The following is a 24,477-nucleotide window of genomic DNA, read 5'->3' on the forward strand; positions in this document are numbered from 1 at the left end:
AAAAGTCTGACTACCCGAATTCCCTGAGGAGATGGGCAGGGGCAGGTGCAGTTTTCAGGAAGCCCAACTTCGAAAATTAAAATTCCTGCCTCATTCACTTTATACTATTAAACCCCAGATCTAGATATTATACCTACTATGATTACCCCCAAGATTTTAAACAAAGCTAAGATAACCAGTTGAGCAACTCTATTCATTAAGGCAGCCTAAAAGCAATTATTTCAACCTTGAAAACAGAAAGCTGGGGAGAGCCACATGTACAGTGGAAAAAGCAGGGTGAGATGGAAAATTTCTCTGGTAGTATCCAAGAAGTGAATGGCTTTCAAGGTGTAAGAGCAACCTGTTCTAGGGGAGCATGATGATTCACATCTCCACAGAGACACAGTACCTTGAAAAGATTTTAGGTAACTCTTAGGAAAACTAGCTAATGGTGAAAGATGAGAAAGAACAATGAACCACTGAAATGGGTGGCCTAGGGAAACATTTTGGGAAAGCATCATCTCTGTACCATGTGACCCATCAGAATTGAACATAGGTTCTATAAGTTTGAGAAGGCTTAGGAGTGTTAAAGAAATGCCCCCTTTCTCTTACCAAAGCATCTTGGCCTCCTTGTCTCTCCCCATGGAAGTGTCAGGATGGTGCTTTATGATGTCTAAGTTTCTCTCCCAGAGCTACCATTAGCTGGAGGAGAATCTTCCTGATTAATTAAAGCTTTGGGGGTGTGGTCCCTCACTATCCTAGAGAAAAGCATATGTTCAGGAGGCCTGGAGTAGGGCCGTGAGAAATTTTGACATGGTGAAGATGACCAGGAAACCACAAACTCCTAGCACAGTTATGTAATAACCAACCCCATTCACCAGAAGAAGATAAAAGAGGAAGAAGCCCTGTTAACCCAAGCCCAGTGTCCAGGATGAAAGGACCACACCTAAACTTTTCCTCCTCTTCTTTAGTGGCATATCCCCAAGACTCCCTGGTCTTGTCTGGCAGATTCCATCCTCAACCCATACTTTTTCTCATGAAGACTGTTTTCCCTTTCATCACAGTCATTTCCCCACAAACCAATGTCCTTCTGCACTCACCCTGTTGTCCTTCCTTTTGACATGCACTTTCCAAAAATTCCTACCTCTTCAAGAATACCTACAAAAGCTATAAAGCCAACAATATGTGCCCATTATCACAGGCCAAATGAGGAAATGAATAAAAATTATCCAGAAAAAGACAAAGACAATGTAGAAAATTCACCATTTTGAGTGATAACTTGGGGAGCCAGTAATGTCAGAGCAAGGCCAGAGACCTCAGAACTATCTATGAAGTCTCTGAAGTTTGGCCACCAAGAAATGTTGACAGTGTGGAAACCAAATTCTACACCTTCAGGGTACATCGATAGTGATGATTAAAATAAAATTGGTTAAGTTGTTCACTTCCAGTGTAAGCATAATTTGCAGACAATTTTTATTAAATTTATTGGGATAAAATCTACATTATTAAAGACCAGAGGTTGTCATGCCCTAAATGACCAGATGGACAACTGGTCACCAGGTGAGTTTTGGGGGGACAGCAAGTGGGGAATGGAGTGAGATGGAGGCAGCGAAGTTGTTAGCTTCTGGTCCAGTCTGGATGGAGGTCTAATGACCTTGCCACTGCCTTGGCGGCTGTGGATCAGGCCCAGAGAGAGAGGCAGGGCCTAATCAGCAGCCACTGTGGCTGCTGGCGAGGCCAAAAGAGAGAGAAAAAGAGAGAGAGAGAGAGAGAGAGAGAGAGAGAGAGAGAGAGAGAGAGAGAGAGAGAGAGAGAGAGAGAGAGAGGCGGGGCATGATCAGCAGGTGCCACTGAGGCTGTGGATCAAGCCTAGAGGCAGAGGCAGGCAGAGGGGTTAGGGGCAATCAGGCAGAGGCAGTTAGGGGTGATCAGGTAGGCAGGCAGGTGAGCAGTTAGGAGCCAGTGGTCCCAGATTGTGAGAAGGATGTCCGATTGCCCCCAAGAGGTCCCTGACTGGAGAAGATGCAGGCTGGGCTGAGAGAATACCCTTTCCTGGTGCACAAATTTCATACACCAGGCTTCTAGCCTAAGTGACCAGCCGACCAGCTGGTAGCTATGACATGCACTGACCACCAGGGGGTAGAAGCTCAATGCAGGAGTTGCCAAGTGACAGCAACTTTGAAGAGTGCCCTCTTGCACTCTGGGACCCTTTGGGAATGTTGGACTGCCGGTTTTGGCTGGATCCCTGCAGGCCAGGATGAGGAACCCCACTGGTGCACAAATTCATGCACCAGGCCTCTAGAATGTATGGATAATCTCTTCTCATCCACCCCACTGGCCTCCCCTCTGAGATCCATCAGTTTGTTCTTTATAACCATGCTTCTGGATCCATTTTGTTCCTGTTTATTTTGTTCATTAGATTCCACATATAAGTGAGATTATGTGATATTTGTCTTTCTTGGACTGGCTTATTTCACTTAGTATAATACTCTCCAGGAGCATCTGTAGATAACAGATAACATCTCAAAGGATAACAGAATCTTCTTTTTACAGTTGCATAGTCTTCCATTGTGTAAATGTACCACAGCTTTTTAATCCGAGGCTTCCAGATCTTAGCTATTGTAAATAACTTTGCTATGAAAATAGGGGTGCACATATTCTTTCTGATTGGTGTTTCAGGATTCTTAGAATATATTCCTAGAAGTGAGATCACTAGGTCAAATAGCAATTCCTTTTTCATTTTTTTGAGGAAACTCCATGCTATTCTCCATAGTGGCTACACTGGTCTGCATTCCCATTAGCAGTGTACTAGGGTTCCTTTTTCTCCCCAATCCCACCAGCACTTGTTCGTTGATTTGTTGATGGTAGCCATTATGGCAGGTGTGAGGTGATACTTCAATGCAATTTCAATTTACATCTCTCTGATGATTAGTGCATTTTTTCATATCTCTTGGCCATCTGTAGGTCCACTTTGAAAAAATGTCTATTTAAGTTCTTTGCCCATTTTTAAATTGGATTATTTGCCTTCCTTTTGTTAAGTTGTATGAGTTCATCATATATTTTGGAAACTAAACCCCTTATCAGATGCATCATTGGAAAATATGTTCTCCTATACAGTGGGTTTCCTTTTTATTTTGATGGTGGTTTCTTTTGCTGTGCAGAAGCTTTTATTTTGATGTAGTTCCAATTCTTTATTTTCTCCTTAGTTTCCTTTGCCCTTGGAGATGTATCCACAAATATAATGCTATGATAGATGTCTGAGATTTTGCTGCCTATGGTTTCTTCTAGGATTTTTATGGATTAGTGACTTACATTTTAAGTTTTTTGTTTTTTTTTAATCCATTTTGAATTTATTCTTGGGTATGGTATGAATCGGTGATCTAATTTCTTCTCTCTCTCTTTTTTTTTTTTTTTTTTTTTGCATGTATTTGTCCACTATCCCCAGCACTGCTTTACTGAAGTAACTGATTTTACTCATTGTATGTTCTTGCCTCCTTTGTCAAATATTAATTAAATGTAATGTCATGGGTCTATTTCTGGGTTCTCTGTACTGCTCCATTGATCTATATGCCTATTCTTGTGCCAATTCCAGGCTGTTTTAATTATAATTTCTTTGTAGTATTGTTTGATATCTGGTATTGTGAGCTATTCAACTTTATTCTTTCTCAAGATTGGTGTGGATATATGAGGTCCTTTTTTGTTCTATAAACATTTTTGGAATATTTTTTCTAGATCTATGAAATATGCTATTGGTATTTTAATAGAGATTGCTTTGAATCTATAGGTTGCTTTGGGTTTTATGAATGTTCAGTCTTCCAATCCATAATCACAGTATATGGTTGCACTTGTTTGTATCTTCCTCTATCTCTTTTTTTTCAATGTTCTGTAGTTTGTTTTTGAAAGAGGTCTTTTACCTCCTTGGTTGAGTTTATTCCTATGTGTCTTATTATTTTTATTGCAGTGACAAATGGGATTGCTTTCTTAGTTTCTCTTTCTATCTATATATAGAGAGTTCATTATCTATCTATATATAAAAACCTAAGCAACTGTTACGGCCAGTTGACCGAGCAACTGGTCAACCAGTCATATAATGACACACTGACCACCAGGGAACAGACGGTCAATGCAGGAGCCGCCTCCTGGTGGTCAGTGTGCTCCCTCAGCCAACCTCTCAATGGCCAGCCAACCTCCTGTGTCCCCTCCCCATGGCCGGCCAACCTCCCATGGTCCCTTCCCCCAGCCAGCCAGCCCCAATTGCTGGCCAAGCCAAGGGACCACACCCATGCACGAATTCATGCACTGGGCCTCTAGATGGCATATAAAAATGCCATCGATTTCTGAATATTGATTTTTTATCCTACTACAGCAGTCCTCAGGTTATGTCGGACTTGACTTATGTCATTTCATGGTTACATGGTCATCTCCCATTTACAGTATTTATATATAAAAAAAGTCCCATCATTTTGATGTATGTACATATGTGCTTTATGTTTTATTATTTATTTACCCAAATAAAGGTCAGGAATTGTTATCTTTCTTTTACATTGTTTTACTATTTTACTTCATTACTGCTGTGTATGTGCTCCATGTGAGTGACGGAGGTGCTTATGCAGGTGGGTTCCAACTTACAGCGAAAATCGAGCTACATTGCACCATAGGAATGGATCTCCAATGTAACCTGAAGACTGTCTGTACTTTTACAAATTCATTTATTAAATCCAATAGTTTTTTTTGTGGACTCTTTAGAGTTTTCTAGTTTAATATCATATCCCTGAAAATAATAGCAATTTTGCTCCCTCCTTTGCAATTTGCATGCCTTTTATTTTTCTTCTTGTTTTATTGCTGTGACTAGGACTTCTAGTACTATCTCTAATAATAAAAGTGTAATATGCTAGTTAGACCAGACAGCCGATTGACCTTCCAGACATCCTTCTGGATGTCCTTCTGGATGAAGCTGGGGCTATGAGGGCTGAGGTAAGCCACAGCAGCTGCAAGGACCAAGCCCCTTGCATGAATTTCATGCATCGGGCCTCTAGTGTTGAATAAGAATGACAAAAGTGTACATTCCTATCTTATTCCTGTTCTTAATGGAAAAGTGTGCAGTTTTTTTCCCATTGAATATGATATTGGCTGTAGGTTTGTTATATATGGTCTTCATTATGTTGAGGTATGATCCTTCTGATTCCATTTTGCTGAGAGTTTTTATCAAAAATGGTGCTGGATTTTGGAATTTTTTTCTATGTCTATTGATATAATCATGTGATTTTTATCTTGCATTTTCTTTGTGTGATGTATCACATTTATTGATTTACAAATATTGTACCAATTTTTCATCCCTCAAATAAATTCTACTTGGTCATCATGTATGATTTTTTTAAATGTATTGCTGGATCCAATTTGCTAATATTTTGTTGAGGCTTTTAGCATGAGTATTATCTTGTATATCTCTTTCTTTGTAGTGTCTTTATCGGTTTTGGAATTAGGATAATGCTGGCTTCATCAAGAAACAAAGAGAGAGGACCCAAATAAATAAAATCAGAAATAAAAGAGGTGAAGTAACAATAGACACCATAGAAATACATAGAATTGTAAGAAAATACTATGAATAACTATATGCTAACAAGCTGGACACCTGGTAAAATGGACAAATTCCTAGAAACATACAATTTCCAAAACTCAAACAGGAAGAATCAGAAATCCTGAATAGGCCAAAAACAACTAATAAAAATGAAGCAGTAATAAAACTCCCAGCAAATAAAAGTTCTGGACTGGACAGCTTTGTAGGTGAGCTTTACCAAAGATTCAAAAAAGAACTAACACCTATCCTCCTCAAACTATTCCAAAAGATTCAAAAGGAAGAAAGACTTGCTTAGACTTTCATAGTTATTGAAGCTGTTTCTCCCACATACCCTTCTTATAGCTGACAACTAAATTGTGTGGTCTAATATAGTCACCTAGTGGTCAGTGCAGGCCTCTATTCCATCTTTTCTTCTTGATGTTCATAATTCAATTTAACTCTACCTCAAGTAGTATCATCCTCTCTTCCACAAAAAGTAGTAGAAATATCATAACACATTACTATCTATTATCAAGGATGAAGTACGCAGCTTTATTTTAGGTCTTTTATTAAAGGGTCAAATATCTCTGGCCTTCACATTTTGGAACTTTAAATCAGAATAAATTATATTGGTTCTTTCTCATTCTTTTCTATTTTCTACAATTACAATATACTATTTCTTTGTAGTTCTATAATAGATTATTATATTTCTAGTTGTGATCAATGACTGGGTAAATATACTATTTAGGGATAATGTGAAAACAGTTTAGCTAGTAATGAGAAAGAACTACTTATCCACAGCCAAAATAGTCAGTCCACAGTGGAACTGGAAGTTGCTTTGGAAACCTTTGGAACTAAATATTAGGTCTGACCAGAGATTCACAACCTATCTGGGAAAGGACCACGAGAGTACACAAGGTTATATAAGACTGAACTAAATCTCTTAAGAACTAGCTAGAAAAATGAATAGTTACCGGAGTTTCCAGATTAGTCCTTATCTTCAACAGTTGGCTGATTCTGTGGTCATGGGACTACTGTGGTTGATGCAAATTTCACAAGGTTCTTATATAGAGGCCCAGAGACCTCCAGACTCCTAAAAGTATGCTGAATTTGTAAAGTTCTGGGCCAGGGCTATTTGTAGTGTATCAGCTGCAGGGAAATACTTTGTCTGTTACCATTTGCCAGCAAAGTTTATTACAATTCATTTTTACACGGATAGGTGTTAGTTCTTTTTTGAATTTTAAGAGATAGTCACAATAATATTCACAGTGCATTAAAGAATTTTTTCCTTTGGAAGATTTAAATTTACTTCAGGAATTTCTCAGTAGAGGAAGAAGCAAAATTTCTCTCTTTTCTTCCTAAATAATATTTAAAGAGAATATGGTCTTTGGGTAGCTAGGGGAATACCCTTGTGACAAGCTTAGCAGAATCAATCTGAAAAAAACACACACTTTTTATTAATAACTTTCCAGTTATTCAGGTTCCAGGCCTGAGCTATAAAAATGCAAATATGCCACAGGCAGCTCTTACAAACTATTAAAAAAGCAGTCCAGAAATTTATTTATGCTTTTTTGATTTCCTATATTGCTCTAATTTTTTATTTCTTTTTTATCTTTCCTCCTTGATTATTTCTCCTTTCCTCCTTTCTTTTATAATCACTATTCTTCCCTGTGTATATTCACTCCCCCCCCCCCCCCCCCCCATTTTGCTCTTAACTTCTTCTTCCACAACCTTTACTAGTTGATTTTTGGGTATTATTTCCTTATCCCCTGTTGCATGCGAGGCAGTCTACAAAGCACTTTTAAAATACAAAGATCACAAGAGATTTTAAAATGAGGAGAGTAAGTACAAGCTACACTGACACTATCCCAGGAACAAACTGGAAATGAAACAAAAATACAAAAAAACACCCTGAAAATTCAATTGAAGATTAGCTGGAGAGAACCCTGATAACCAAGGACAGAAAGTGGAGACCACTATAGAGACTGAGAGGAAATGCGGAGATGCGAGAAGGCTGGTCAGGCTCCCATAGACAGCAGCTGAAGTTCCAGATGGTTAGCTCAGCTGTGGAGAACACTGGAGTCCTAAAACCCAAGTTGGGCTTCCCAGCCTAGAGCACCAGAATTTAGAAAGGTTCCCGCACAATATCTGGCTGTGAAAAGCAGCAAGGTTATTGTCTGCCAGAGAGAGACTGCTGGAAATGCAGGCACACACTTACAGGTCCAATGAACAAAATTTCATGTGCAGCCACTCACCCTAGGCTCTGGCAGAGGGAGGGCAGAGTGGACAGGAGCTGTGTGAGCAGAAACCAGGAATGGGGGCTCTGGGGATGGAACTCATTAGGCAGCCACCCAGGTTTCCTGTGCTGAGTCATGCCCTGACTCTGTGGAGGAAATCTTTCTCCTGGTGATCCGGGCGATTTTTGCCTGAGGGAAAGGCAGTTTCCCCCACTTTTGGAAGACCTGTCCCCTGACCCTGTGGTTGATAGCCTGAGGCTAATCAGGGCTGATAACAATCAGACTGCAGGTAAAGGCCTGTCTTTGGATGCTTTGAGTTTTTGCCTGATCTAATCCCTAGACTGGGGCTAGGAAAAGCTGAACTTGGTGCACATCTTGGACCTTTTCAAAGGCACTCAGGCCTAGCAGAGGCAGCTGCAAGGTGTGGATTGCTGATAGCCCCAAACAGGGTTCTCAGGGACAGTCAGAAATGGAGATTGGGAGGAGTAACATATCTACCTCATACATAGACACAAACCCAAACAGAAAGCCAAAAGGGGGAGGCAAAAAATAAATAAATAAATAAATAAATAAATAAATAAGCCCCCAACAAATAAATAAGAGAATTTTCCAGAAGAGCTAAATAAAATGTAGGTAAGAAATTTATTAGACATAGAATTCAGAGTAATGATGACAAAGATGCTCAACATCATGAAAAAAAAGATATAGTAATTATAAAGAAGAACACAGCACTAATAAAGAACACAGTGGAAGAAATACACAGCAGATTAGGGGTAGCTGAGAATCAGATCACTGAATTAAGAAAATAGGGTAGAAAAAAAATCATTCAACCAGAGAAGCAAAAAGAAAAAACAATAAAACACAGGAGAACAGCTTAATGAAGCAGTGGACCAACATGAAACCTAATAATATTTGCATACCAGATGTGTCAGAGGGGAAGAAAGTGAGCAAGGAGTAGAGAACATGTTTAAAGAAATAAAGGCAGAAAACTTCTCTAACCTGCTGAAGGAAAAAGCCACACAGATTGAGGAGGCACAGAGAGTCCAAAGCAAGAAGAACCCTAATAGTCCTAGCTAGTTTGGTGCAGTGGATAGAGCATCCGCCTACAACTGGAGGGTCCCAGGTTCTATTCCAGACAAGGGTACATGTCTGTGTTGTGAGCTCAATCAGTGGGAGGCATCCCATCAATGATTCTATCTCATTATTGATGTTGCTATCACTCTCTCTCTCTCCCTTCCTCTCTGAAATCAATAGACTATATTTTAAAAAAAGAAGAACCCAATAGGCCCGTGCCCAACACATCAGATTTAAAATGTCAAAAATTAGAGACAAAGATAGAATCTTAAAGGAAGCAAGAGAAAAGGAATTTGTTATCTACAAAGGAGTTCCCATAAGACTTTCAGCAGGTTTCTCATCAGAAACTCTACAGGTTAGAAGGGAATGGAATAAAGTATTCAAAGTAGTGAAAAGCAAGAATCTGAAACCAAATTTATTATATCTGGCAAAGCTATCATTCAAAATAGATGGTGGGGGAAAAAAGCTTTCCCAGACCAAAAAAAAAAAAAAAGCTAAAGGAGTTTGTTACCACCAAATCAGCACATAAGAAATGCTAAAGGGATTGCTGTAATGAGAAGAAAAAAGAGAAACATAGGCACAGAAGAATTAAAATGGTAATAAATAAGTACTTATCAAAAATATCCTTAAATTCTAATGGATTAAATGCTCCAATAAAAAGATATACGATAGACAAATGGGTACTCAAACATAATCAAAATATATGCTGTCTACAAGAGACCTACCTCAGAACAAAAGACTCACACAGGATGAGTGTGAAGGGATGGAAAAAAAATTTTCCATGCAAATAGAAACAAACAAAAAACCTGGGGCGGCAATACTTATATTTAACAAAATACACTTCAAAATGAAGGCCGTCACAAGAGACAATAAAAATGAATACATAATACTAAAGGTATCTACCCAACAAGAGGTTATAACCCTGGTAAACATATATGCACTCAATATAGGAGCACTTAAATATATAAAAAATATTCTGGAGAACTTTAAGGGAGAGATTGGCAGCAATGCCATTATAGTAGGGGACTTTAACATGCTGCTAACTTCACTGGACAGATCTTCCAGACAAAAAATTAACATGGAAACAAATACTCTAAATAACACACCAGATCAGATGGATTTAATTGATATTTATAGAACATTTCACCCCAAAGTTATAGAATATACATTCTTCTCAAGTGCATATGGGTCATTCTCAAAGATAGATCACATGTTAGGATGCAAAGTAAGTCTCTACAAGTTCAAGAAGATTGAAATCATATCAAACAACTTTTCAGATCACAATGGAATGAAACTAGAATTTTACTGCAGAAAAAAAACACTAAAAAATTCAGACAGTGATGCTAAATAGCATTTTATTAAACAATGAATAGGTTACCAATGAGATCAAGAAAGAAATCAATAACTTCCTGGAAACAAATGAAAACGAACACATAAAGACCCCAAATCTATGGGACACAGCAGAGGCAGTCCTGAGAGGGTATTTCATAGCATTACAGGCATACCTCAAACAACAACAAAAAAACACAAGCAAACAAAAAAACCATAATAAACTTTTTAACCCTACAATTTAACTAATTAGAAAGAGAACAACAAGAAAAGCCCAGGGTAACAAGAGAACAACAAAGCCCAAGAAAGGAAATAATAAAGATTAGAGCAATATAAATGACATAGAAGCCAACAAAACAATAATAAAATTTAATGAAATGAAGACCAGGTTCTTTGAAAGATAAACAAGATTGATTAACCATTAGCCAGACTCACCAAGAAATAAAGAGGACTCAACTAAATAAAATAAAAAATGAAGGTGGGGGAGTCACAACTGACACCACAGAAATACAAAGAATTGTAAAAAAAATACTATGAACAACTATATGTCAATAAGCTGGACAATGTGGATGAACTGGAAAAATTACTAAAATATACAATCTTCCAAAACTGAATCAGGCAAAATCAGAAAACCTGAATAGACCTGTAACAACTGATAAAACAAAAAAGAGCAATAAAAAAAAAATCCCAGCAAATAAAAGCCCTGGTCCAGATGGCTTCACTTGGGAGTTTTATTAAGTCTTTAAAGAAGAACTAATACCTATTATTCTCAAACTATTCAAAAAAAAAAATGCAAGAGTAAGGGATACTGCCAAGTCCTTTGTATGAGGACAGAATTATCCTAATTTCAAAACCAGATAAAGACACTATGAAGAAAGAACTACATGCCTATATCCCTGATGAACACAGATGCTAAAATCTTCAACAAAATATTAGCAAATCACATCCAGCAGTACATTAAAAATCATACACAATGAGTAAGCAGCATTTATTCCAGGGATGCAAGCATGGTATAATATTTGAAAATTAATAAATGTGATACACCATATAAATTAAAAGACAAAAATCACATAATCATATCAATAGAAGTAGAAGTATTCAATAAAATCCAATACCATACCCATCAATATATATAAAAGCATAATATGCAAATTGGATGGTGGAATTACCAGTCACTATAACGTACACTGACCACAAGAGGGCAGACAGTCAACACAAAAGCTGCCCCAGCCCGCAGGCTCCTTTCGCCCCATGGGAAATGGGAAAGCAGAGGTGGGTGGCAGCAGATACAGGTGGCAGGGGGCAGGGTCGGCAGCCAGGGAAGATTGACCTTAATCATAGGCCAGGCTTAGGGCCTATGATTTCATGCACCAGGCCATTAGTTTTTTTTTTTTTTTCTAATAAAAAATCTCAGCAAAGGAAATAGAGGGGTCATATCTCAACATCAACATAATAAAAGCCATATATGACAAAACTACAGCCAACATCATTCTCAATGGGAAAAACTGAAAACATTTCCCCTAAGAATAGGGTTGTCCATTTTGACCGCTCTTCTTCCACATAGTACTGGAAGGCTTAGCTACAGTGATCAGACAAGAAAAAAACATAAAAGGCATCCAAACTGGAAAGAAGGAAGTAAAACTGTCATTATTTGCAGATGACATGATATTACACATAGAATATCCTAAACACTCCACCAAAAAGCTACTAGACTTAAGAAATTAATTTGGAAATGGAGCAGGATATAAAATTAACACCCCAAAATCCATGGCATTTTTATATATTAATAATGAGTTGACAGAAAGAGAATCTAAACATACAATCCCATTTATCATAACAACAACAAAATTAAAAGATATTAAGAAATAAACTTAACCAAGGAAGAAAAAGATTTGTACTAGAACTAGAGAACATTGAAAAAAGAGTTAAAGAAGATATAAACAGAGAGTAGGATGGTGGCTGGCAGGACATGAGTGACGGAGAGGATGTGAGTGAGGAAGTGAAAGGAGAGTGTGTGGATGTGTGGGGTGTGTGTGTGTGTGTGTGTGAGTGAGGGACAGTTAAATCCAGAAGGAGTATCAGGGGCTGGCAGATACAGGAGTATCAGCAAGAGTATCTCCTGGACAGGGAGAACCTACCACTGATGCAGACAACTCGGACTCGGAGCCCATGTCATCTTGAATGGGAGAGTGGCCTCTTCTAGAAACTCATCAACACCACCACCCAGATAGCCCTTGGACACTGCCTGTGATTCGACAGCCACCCCATCTAAAATCCTGCTGCCCTACCTGCAGACTCACAGACCTAAAGACCTCCACCTCCAAAGGTGCACTGCTCCCACAGCAATAAGTGCAATTTTCCCCCTCCCCAGCAGCAGACCTCTAGACACCACATTTGCACATTTCCACTGTGTAGGCCTCCAGAGCCCACTACTCCACAGGCAGCTCTTGGATGCCACTGTGAGCCCCTGCTGGGTGCGATCTTATACAAACAAGGGTATAGTGCCCCAGGAGTGGAAATTCTGAGTTCACTCATCCTGGATACCTGCCCATAGACACCTTCAGTCACACAACTTCAGCATCAGGGCTCCTCAGTGTGTGTCAATGCCACACTGGCAAACACACCACCATAGTTGCGCTTTCTAGAGTGCAGGGCTCCTGAGCCCATCAATCCATAGGCTGCCCTTCGGTGCCACTGTGAGGCTCCCCCACCCACCCCCACCCCTAGGCATGCTCTCATCCAAACAAGGGTGTACAGCCAGGGCCATAGAAATTCTGAATTCCTCTTCCTGGATAGCTTCCCACAGACACCTCAATCACATGGCTTCAGTGCCATCACATAAACAAAGTGAGAGATAAATCACACAATCCTATCAATTGATGCAGCAAAGGCATTTGACAAAGGCCAACACTCTTTTCTGATAAAAACGCTCAGCAAAATGGGAATTGAAAAATCATACGTCAACATAATAAAAGCTTTGTATGACAAATCTACAGCCAATACCATACTCAATGGACAAAAATGAAAACCATTTCCGTTAACAACAGGAACAAGACAGGGATGCCCGCTTTCACCACACCTGTTCAATATAATACTGGAAGTGCTAGCCAAAGCAATCAAACAATAAGAAGAAATAAAAGGCATCCAAATTGGAAATTGTCATTATTCACAGATGACATGATACTGTTCTTAGAAAACCCCGAAGACTCATAAAAAAATAATTAGACTTAATAAGTGAATTTGGCAATGTAACAGGATACTAAATTAATGTTAAGAAATATGTGGCATTTTTACACACTAATAGTGAACTTACAGAAAGAGATTAAAAAAAATAATCCCATTTACCATTGCACACACACAAAAATTAAGATACCTAGAAATAAAATTAACTAAGGAGGTAAAAGACCTCTACTCAGAAAACTACAGGACCTTGAAAAAAAGGAGTTAGAGGAAGAAATAAACAGGTAGAAGAACATACCATGTTCATGGATTGGTAGAATCAACATCATTAAAATGACCATACTACCCAAAGCAATCTATAGATTCAATGCATTCCCATTAAGATAACAACATCACATTTTATAGACCTAGAAAGAACTCCCCAAAAATTCATCTACAATAGAATAAAAAAAAGACCCTGAATAGCTGCAGTGATCCTGAGAAAGAAGAACAAAGTAGGATGGATCTCAATACTAAATATCAAGATGTATTACAAAGTCACGGTTCTCAAAACTGCCTAGTACTGGCACAAGAACAGACATACAGACAGATGGAATAGAATAGAGAAACCAGAAATTGACCCAAACCACTATGCTCAATTAATATTTGACAACGAAGGCAAGAACATACAATGGAGTCAAGATAGTCTCTTCAATAAATGGTGCTGAGAAATTTAGTCAGAAAAATGAAAAAAGAAAGAAAGAAGAAAGAAAGAAAGAAAGAAAGAAAGAAAGAAAGAAAGAAAGAAAGAAAGGAAGAAGAAAAGAAAAGAAACTGGACCACCAACTTACACCATACACAAAAATAAACTCAAAATGGATAAAAGACTTAAATGTAAGATGGGAATCCATAAAAACATTAGGGGAATCTACAGGCAGCAAAATCTTAGATATATGTTGAAGCAATATCTTCACCAATATAGCTTTTAGGGCAGTGGAAACTAAAGAGAAACAAACAAATGGGACTATATCAAAATAAAAAGCTTCTGCATAGCAAAAGAAAACATCAACAAAATAAGAAATCCCAGTGCATGTAAGAACATATTTGCCAATATTATCACTGATAAGGGTTTAATCTCCAACATTTACAGGGACCTCATACAACCTAGCAAAAGGAAGATAAACAGCCCAATCAAAAAATGGACAACTGGAGGAGAACCAAGATGGTGGAATAGATAATCACCTATACTTGCTGCCTCTCACAACCAACCATATCAAAACCACAACTAAATGGCAGAACAACTACTACTCAGAACTGGGGGAAAGCTGGCTAAGTGGAAGTTCCACAACTAGAGAGGGGAAGAAAGTACATTGAGACTGGTAAGAGGTGCAGAGGCATGGAAAGTGCTGGCACCTGGATGTGCTGCTCTTTTAACAGGGAGGGAGATACAAGCTCCCACTTGCGCTGAATTCCAGTTCCAGGCGAGACTCTGGGAGACCCAGGCATATAGGGGAGAAACTGGACTGTCTAGCATCGGAACAGGAATGCAAGAGCAGCTTTCTCTTAGAGGTGCTTGCAGGGATCATTGTTTCTGCAGGGGGGTATGGGTTGCTGAGAACCAGGGACTTCTCTGGTTCAGAGCTGACTGGAAGCCACTGCTGTTTGCTCCTGTGATTCCCAGAGACCCCACCCCACCCAATTTACAACCCCACTCAAGCTGTGCGCATTGGCTTTTGCATATGAATGGTCTGTCCTTTCTCAGCCTAAATCCTTTCAAACTGCAGCTGGGTCAGAGATCCCCAGAGCTTCCAAAAGAAGGCCCAAAACCTGGTAGCACAGTGGCCCTGCTTCATAGCTAGGCCTCATCTGGGCACTTCCAAACTCCATACAAAGAGGAAGAATCTGCAGGTGTCTCTGTAGCTCCTGCGGGGTGGCTCCTGGCAATGGCTGACCTTGCACCTCCTTGGATCTCCAAGGAGGTGCAAGGTCAGCCATTGCCAGGAGCCACCCCGCAATGGCTGGCTGTACCCAGTGGTCAGAGTGAGACCTTACTGGATTACAACTCTTCAGATCTACAAGAGACACACTCAAGGGGCAGACACAGTGAGCACCAAAGCCCTATTGAAGCAAGTCATGCCCCATAAGGGTATCTCCTGTGCTAAAAATCTTCCAGTGTAGACACAGCTGGTCATCACAGCCATTTGGCTTGGAGGTTAATTCCTCCCAGTGATACCAATAGCAATCAAGGGACAACTACAATAAAACTGTGCAAACAGCCTGCAGAGGGGTGCACCACGAGTGTCCACCTCAGGTGACTGGGGAGACTGAGCCACTGGGCTCTATAGGACACCTACCACACAAGGCCACTCTATCAACTCAAGGAGACTTAGCACTGCCAGTACATAAAAACAAACACAGGGAAGCAGACAAAATGTGGAGACCAAGAAACAGATCACAAATGAAAGAAATGGAGGAAAACCGACTGGATATAGAGTTTAAAACCATGGTTATATGGTTACTCAAGAATCTTCTAGAAACACTGAGAAATTTAGTGAGACCCACAAGGATATGAAAAAGGAACAATCAGAAATTAATCATACACTAAATGAAATAAATAATAATAAACAGAAATTCAACAGCAGACTAGAGGATCCCAAGAATCAAGTTAAAGATTTGAAATATGAAGAAGCAAAAAACACCCAACCAGAAAAGCCAAAAGAATCCAAAAATATGAAGACAGTATAAAAAGCTGCTGGGTCAACTTCAAGTGTACCAACATCCGAATTATGGGGGTGCCAGACGAAGAGAAAGAGCAAGATATTGAAAACCTATATGAAGAAATAATGACAGAAAACATCCCCTATTTGGTGAAAGAAATAGACTTACAAGTCCAGGAAGCATAGAGAACCCCAAAGAAGATAAATCTAAAGAGGATCACACCAAGGCACATCATAATTAAAATGCCAAGGGCAAAAGACAAAGAGAGAACCTTGAAAGCAGCAAGAGAAAAACAGTTAGTTACCTACAAGGGAGTAGCCATATGACTGTCAGCTGACTCCTCAACAGAAACTATGCACGACAGAAGGGAGTGACAAGAAATATACAAAATGATGAATAACAAGAACCTACAACCAAGAATACTCTACCCAGCAAAGTTATCATTTAGAATTGAAAGTCAGATAAAAAGCTTCACAGACAAGAAAAAGCTAAAGGAGTTCATCACCACCAAACCAGATTTTATATGAAATGCTGAAGGGTATTCTCTAAGAAGATGAAGAAAAGGTAAAGTTAAAAATTATGAACAAAATGACAACAAATACATATTTATCTTTTTTTATTTATTAAATTATTATCTGTGTACATATCTTACCATTCTCCTCCTCCCATACATGCCCTCCCTCCCAGACTTTTGTGTCCATTGGTTGTACTTAGATGCAGGTATACAAGTCCTTCAGTTGATCTCTTATCTCCCCCAGATCTCCCTACCCTCCCCGCTATAATTTGACAGTCTGCTTGTTGCTTTACTGTCTCTATATTATCTTTGGTACATCAGTTTATAATATTCTTTATTATCCATAAATGAGTGAGGTCATGAGGTGTTTCTCTTTCATTGACTTGCTAATTTCACTCAGCATGATGTTCTCCAATTCCATCCAGGTTGCTGCAAATGATGAGAATTCCTTCTTTTTTATGGCAGCATAGTATTCCATTGTGTAGATGTACCATGGTTTTTGGATCCAACCATCTGCTAACGGGCACAGAGGCTGTTTCCAACTCCTAGCTATTATAAATTGTGCTGCTATGAACATAGGGGAGAATATATCCTTTCTGATTGGTGTTTCTAGTTTCTTGGGATATATTCCTAGGAGTGGGATTACTGGGTCAAATGGGAGTTCCATTTTCAGTTTTTTGAGGAAACTCCATACTGTTCTCCACAGTAGTTGCACCAGTCTGCATTCCTACCAGCAGTGCACAAGGGTTCCTTTTTTTCTCCCTAACCTCACCAACACTTGTCGTTTGTTGATTTGCTGATGTTGGCCATTCTGACAGGTGTGAGATGGTACCACATTGTTGTTTTGATTTGCATCTCTTGGATAATTAGTTACTTAGAGCATGTTTTCATGTGCTTCTTGGCCTTCCTTCTGACTTCTTTTGAAAAAATTCTATTTAGGTCCATTGCCCATTTTTTAATTGAGTCATTTATCTTCCTTTTATTAAGTTGTATAAGCTGTCTGTAGATGTTGGAGATTAAACCTTTATCAGTGATAACATTTGCAAATATGTTCTTCTGCTGTAAAAAAGCTTTTTATTTTGATGTAGTCCCATTTGTTTATTTTCTCTTTAGCTTCCATTGCTCTAGGGGCAGTATCAGTGAAGAAGTTCTTTGGAATATGTCTGAGATTTTGCTGCCTGTGGATGCCTCTAGTATTTTTATGGTTTCCTGTCTTATGTTTAAGACCTGTATCCATTTTGAGTTTATTTTTGTGTATGGTGTAAGTTGGTCGTCTAGTTTCATTCTTTTGCATGTATCTGTCCAATTTTCCCAACACCATTTTTTGAAGAGACTGTCTTGACTCCCTTGTATATTCATGCCTCTTTTGTCAAATATTAATTGAGCATAGTGATTTGGGTTGATATCTGGATTCTCTATTCTATTCCATTGATCTATATGTCTATTCTAGTGCCAGTACCAGGCTGTTTTGAGAACAGTGGCTTTGTAATACAGCTTGAAATCTGGTATTGAGGTCCTTCCTACTTTACTCTTTTTTCTCAGGATTGCTGTGGCTATTCCGGGTTTTTTATTGTTCCAAATAAATTTTTGGAGAGTTCTTTCTAGGTCAGTGAAATATGCCATTGGTATTTTAATGGGGATTGCATTGAACCTATAGATTGCTTTGGGAAGTATGGACATTTTGATGATGTTGATTCTACCAATCCATGAACATGGTATGTTCTTTCATCTGTTTACATCTTCCTCTATCTCTTTGTCCAGTGACATGTAGTTTTCTGGGTATAGGTCTTTTACCTCCTTAGTTAAGTTTATTCCTAAGTATCTTAATTTTTTAGGTGTGATGGTAAATGGGTTTGCTTTTTTAGTCTCTGTTTCTATAAGTTCACTATCGGTGTTTAGAAAAGCCATAGATTTTTTGGAGTTAATTTTGTATCCTGCTACATTGCCAAATTCATTTATTAAGTCTATTAGTTTTTAATGGAGTCTTTTGGGTTTTTTATGTACAATATCATGCCATCTGCAAATAAGGATAACTTTACTTCTTCTTTTCTAATTTGGATGCCTTTTATTTTCTCTTCTTGTCTAATTGCAATGGCTAGTACTTTCAGTACTATGTCAAACAGGAGTGGTGAGAGTGGGCATCCCTGTCTTGTTCCTGTTCTTAAAAGGAATGGTTTTAGTTTTTGCCCATTGAGTGTGATGCTGGCTGTGAGTTTATCATTAATAGCTTTTATTATGTTGAGGTATGATCCTTGTACTCCCACCTTGTTGAAAGCTTTTGTCAAGAAAGGGTGTTGGATTTTATCAAATGCTTTTTCTGAATCAATTGATATGACTATAGGATTTTTATCTTTCAATTTGTTTATGTGGAGTATCACATTTATTGATTTGTGGACATTGTACCATCCTTGCATTCCTGAAATAAATCTTAGTTGGTCATGGTGTATGATCTTTCTGATGTTCTGCTGGAGCCGATTTGTTAGAATTTTGTTGAGGATTTTGACATCTATGTTTATGAGGGATCAAATACATATTTATCAACAAGTGCATCTAAAAATCAGGTGGATAAAAATCTGATAAATAGAATAAACTGGTGAATATAATAGGATCAGGGGCATAGAAAGGGAATGGACTGACGATTCTTGTAGGCGAAGAGGGTGTGGGAGGTGTGGGAAGCGACTGGACAAAAATCTTACACCTATAGACAAGAACGGGGGGTGGGGGGGGAGAAAAGGGCAGAAGGTAGGGTGGGAAATGCATGGAGAGGAACTATGGGGGGAGGGGAAGAGGAACAACTGTAATAATCTGAACAATAAAGATTTTTTTTAAAAAAGGACAATGGAACTGAATAGATACTTTTGAAAAGAAGATATAAGGAAGGCCAAGGACATATAAAACGTGCTCAAAGTCAGTATTCATCTGAGAGAAGCAAATCAAAACGACAATGAGGTACCATCTCAAACCTGTCAGATGGCTATCATCAACAAATCAACAAACGAAAAGTGCTAGTCAGAATGTGGAGTAAAAGGCACCCTGTGCACTGCCGATGGGAATGCAGACTGGTGCAGCCACTGTGCTGAACAGAATGGAGTTTCCTCAAAAAACTGAAAATGGAACTCCTATTTGACCCAGTTATCCCACTTCTAGGAGTATATCCCAAGAAACTAGAAACACCAATCAGAAAGGATATATGTACCCCATGTTAACAGCAGCACAATTTACAATAGCTAAGATTGGAATCAGTCTAAGTGCCCATTGGAAGATGAGTAGATTAGAAAACTATGGTACATCTATACAATGGAATACTATGATTTTGTAAAAAGAAAGGAACTCCTACCATTTATAACAGCATGGATGGAGCTATAGAGCATTATACTCAGTGAAATAAGTCAATCAGAGAAAGATAAATATTACATTATCTCACTCATTTGTGGATAATAATGATCAACATAAACCGATAAACAAAAACAGATTCAGAGACAGAGAAGCATTGATCAAATGCTCAAATCTCAGAGGAAAGATAGATAGGGGAGGGTTGGGGTAAAGCAGAGAGATCAACCAAAGGACTTGTATGCATGCATATAAGCATAACCAATGTACACAGACAACAGGAGGTGAGGGTGAGGGTAGGATAGGGGGTGGGGGCAATTGGGGGATAATAACACATTTATAATACCTTAATCAATAAAGGAAAAAAAGATATAAGTAGGGGAATATAACATGTTCATGGATTGGTAGAATTAACATCATTAAAATGTGCATACTACACAAAGGAATCTATAGATTCAATCCCTATTAAAAAACCAATAGCATATTTCACAGATCTAGAACAAATACTCCAAAATTTTATATGGAACCAAAAAAAGACCCATAATAGTCATAGCAATCCTGAGAAAGAAGAACAAAGTCAGAAGGATAACAATACTAGATTTCAAGTTATACTATTGTACAAAGCTACTGTAATCAAAACAGTCAGTTACTGGCACAAGAACAGGCATGTAGATCAATGGAATAGAGCAGAGCCTCCAGAAATCTACCCAATTCATTACTCTCAATTAATATTTAACAAAGGAGACCAGAGCATACAATGGATTCAAGACAGACACTTTAATAAATGATGTTGGAAATATTGGACAGGTACATGCAAAAAAAAAAAAAGTAAGAAAGAAAGAAAGAAACTAGACTAACTTACACCATATACAAGAATAAACTCAAAATGAATAAGACTTAAATGTAAGTGGTGAAATCATAAAAATCCTACCAGAAACTATTGGAAGCAAAATCTCAAACAACTCTCAGAGAAATATGTTTATGGATACATCTCCTAGGGCAAAGGAAACTAAGAAAAAAATAAACAATTGGGACTATATCAAAATAAAAAGCTTCTTCCCAGCAAAAAAAACCAACAACAAAATGAAAAGGGAACACATTGTAAGGAAGAACATATTTTCCAATGACACATCATAAGTGGTTAATATCAAAACATATAAGGAACTCATACAACAAGAGGAAGACAACTCAATTTAAAAATGGACAAAGGACTTAGTTCTCCAAAGGTGGTAATTAGATGGCCAAGATACATATAAAAAATGCTCAAGGTCACTGATCATCAAAGATATGCTAATTAAAACAACTATGAAGTATTTCCTCACACCTGTCAGAATGGCTACCATCAACAAATCAGAAATGACAAGTACTGGTGAAAAGGGAACCCTAGTACACTGTTGGTTGGAATGAAGACTGGAGCAGCCATTATGGAAAACACTATACTGTTTCCTCAAAAAATTAAAATGGAACTGCCATTTGACCCAGTGATCCCACTTCTAGGAAGATATCCTCAAAAAGCCGAAACTCAAATCAGAAAGAATATATGCATCCATATGTTCATAGCAGCGTAATTTACAATGGCTAAGATCTGGAAACAGCCCAGGTGCTCCTCAGTAGATGAGTGACTAAAAAAACTGTGGTACACAATTTTTTAACACAATGGAATACTATGCATCAGTAAGAAAGAAGGATCTCTTACCCTTTGACACAACATAGAGGAACCTGGAGGGTATGATGGTAAGTGAAATAAGCCAGTCAGAGAAAGACAAGAATCACATGATCTCACTCATATTAAAATAAACTGATAAACAAATAGATCCAGAGACATAGAAGCACGGAACAGACTGTGGAATTTCAGAGGGAAGGCAGCGGTGAGTGGGTGGGTGGGTGGGAAGAGAACTTGTATGTATAATGTATAACCTGTGGACACAAACAATAGTGTGAAGACCTGGTGTGGGAAGTGAGGGGGGCTAGAAGGCATCAATGGGGGAGGGGAAGGGGAACATATGTAATACTTTCAACAATAAAGATTTAATTAAAAAATACAAAGATCATGAATAGAGAGAGATAGAAACTCTGATGAGAGAAACTTCATCAATTAGGTGAATCTTGCATGCCCCCTACTGGGGATCAAGTCTGAAAGCCAGGCATGTGCCCTGACTGGGAATCGAACCAGTGACCTCTTGGTTCCTGGGTCAATGCTCAACCACTGAGCCACACAGCTGGGCTTCTTTTTTTTTCTTTTTTTTTTTCTTTTTTAACTTGTCAACCTACCAACTTTTTACATCTCCGAATGCTTACAAACAATAGTAAAAGTATTTACTATTCATCATGACCTGGTTACTATTTTATTTTCAAAATTTTCTAGTGCTTTAGAAGATTTAGGATAAATCATTTTTAGCTTTTTGACATTTTAACTGTCAAGAGTTGGGGGAAAACACCTACAACATTTCTCAAAAGTTCCAACATGGTTACTTAAATTCCTGACCATTTGTATGACCATTTCCCTTAAAAACAAGCCCCTTTGTTACACAGTGATTTAGTGTTAGGCTTACCTCTGTCTCATTTATTTTCTGCATATTAAAATGGCTCAGCCTAAATAGTACATAGTATTTCCACAGTGTAAAATTGACAACTGGATTTCCTTGAGGATCAATTGTCAACTGGTCAACACGATGGAGTTGTGCTAATGCATTAAACTGTTGTAGCATTGCAAGATTTGTTTCCTTGAATTTAAGGTGCTGCAATAATAAAACACACACACAAAAAGCTGACCATTAAATTTAACCATCTTAAAATAGTTACACTTAAATTTCACTAATTATTCTCTAAGTAAATCTGTAAACTTTAGGCTCAGCTAAAGTTTATGCTTTCAATTACATTATGACAACTGAATCTACTAAACCTTACCTACCTTTAATCCATGTAATATATCATTGATAAAATCCATTAATTCATCCAATATTGGATCCAAAATGATTTCCCTTCTGCAAAGGACATCCCCCCATTTATTAACAAACTAAGATCCTTAAAAATTACAGAAACACAATAACTCATTACAATCAATTGTATATACTTTTTGCTAAAATTAAAACTACAAAGAAATCATTAAAATTAAAATTTTAAGAATTTTATAAATGCAGGGTTCACAATGCTGCTGAGAGAACTAGTAGTTAGGTGTTATACCTGCATCTTGCCAATTACTGTGCAGACTACAGGAACATTAAAGTCTCACAAAAACTGAAAGGCTATTGTAAGTGTTCTATCTGTGAAATTGGATGTTCTTTTCTAAACATACTATCTTCACTTCTATCTATCTTATTTAGGGAGTTTGATATGGAGAAAAACAACTTATAAAAGGCCTAACAGAATAACATAATGATAATAAGAAAGAATGTATTCAATATATAAATAACAGTTTCTGCCAAAGCATACCAATAAATAATACAATAATACCATAACTGGAAAAGGCTAACTCTCAAAGTAATCATTTTTTATGTTGCTAAGGGACTACTATGAACATTATGTTAAAATGTACATGTCCCAATAGCACCAGGTACAATAAATGAATATATAATATATGGTCAGGTGAGGTCTTGTTGAATGCTTCTTTACAAACTAGAAATAAACAAGTTTGTGTGTTTTTTGTTTGTTTGTTTTTTTAGCGGTATTTACATTCTTTTTTAAAAAATATATATTTTATTGATTTTTTTTGCCCCTCTCCCTCCCTCCTTCCAATACCCTCCCTCCCCAGAGTTTTATGTCCATTGGTTGTACTTATATGCAGGTATACAAGTCCTTCCGTTGATCTATTATCTCCCCCAGATCTTCCTCCCCTCCCCACTGTAATTTGACAATCTGCTTGTTGCTTTACTGTCTCTATAAGAAATAAACAAGTTAAATAAAATTATACTATCAATAGTTCTTTAAACTCCATAAAAAATCATTTTCTAGACAGACAATTTCCAATATTAACTGAAAGCTGCAAGAGCATTTATAAATAACAATTTAAACCCCAGGTCCATAAAATTAACACAAAAGCTTAGACTCCCTGCCAGATAGAAACTCCATAAATAAGAGTTTAAAACAGGTGTGTAGCCTAAACATACAAGTCATGACTGAGAATGATTTAAATAAACTACTAAAAGTAAATACTTACCAGAGAATTAGGGAACTTCATCTTCAATTTGGGAAGCACTTGGACGATTTCATCAAATTCTATGAAAGTGAAGGACACTGTTGTCACCATCCCTGCTGTTTGAATGCTCCAATTCCGATCTAGAGATTCCAGTGCTCCTGAGCCATACAGGGAAAGTGTGTCCCCATCCACATCAACAAGGTGTGTGTCTGTGACAGATAAGGCTTGTAAAGCATTGGTGAGTACTGAGTCCAGAGACCTGGAAAAGCCAACATACAATTTTAAATTATAGTCTTATCATGCAAAGTAAATAACAGACCATGAAGACCAGTTGGAAAAAGTATTTAAAATTCTATATCTACTTTTTCATTTAAATAATTATACGCAGAGTACCAAAGATTAATTTTCAATAGAATATTTGGAAGTTTTATATCTTCTAGTCATA

The 24,477-nt window shown here is 37.9% G+C and overlaps 1 protein-coding gene across 10 annotated transcripts in view; it reads right to left on the bottom strand.

Annotated features, from left to right (window-relative positions):
• The window catches only part of LRRC49 (leucine rich repeat containing 49), a 192,066-nt gene that overhangs the window by 21,513 nt on the left and 146,076 nt on the right, over positions 1-24,477 (bottom strand). For all 10 annotated transcript variants that reach the window (XM_036457120.2, XM_045587388.1, XM_036457148.2 and 7 more), the window contains 2 exons: positions 24,054-24,291; positions 22,450-22,635 (listed from right to left, as the gene is read on the bottom strand). In XM_036457120.2, coding sequence (XP_036313013.1) covers positions 22,450-22,635; positions 24,054-24,291 — 424 coding nt within the window. The remainder of the gene's footprint in view (positions 1-22,449; positions 22,636-24,053; positions 24,292-24,477) is intronic.

The sequence above is a fragment of the Pipistrellus kuhlii genome, unplaced genomic scaffold, assembly GCF_014108245.1.
Source record: "Pipistrellus kuhlii isolate mPipKuh1 unplaced genomic scaffold, mPipKuh1.p scaffold_m20_p_1, whole genome shotgun sequence".
In the NCBI taxonomy this organism is placed as follows: domain Eukaryota; kingdom Metazoa; phylum Chordata; class Mammalia; order Chiroptera; family Vespertilionidae; genus Pipistrellus; species Pipistrellus kuhlii.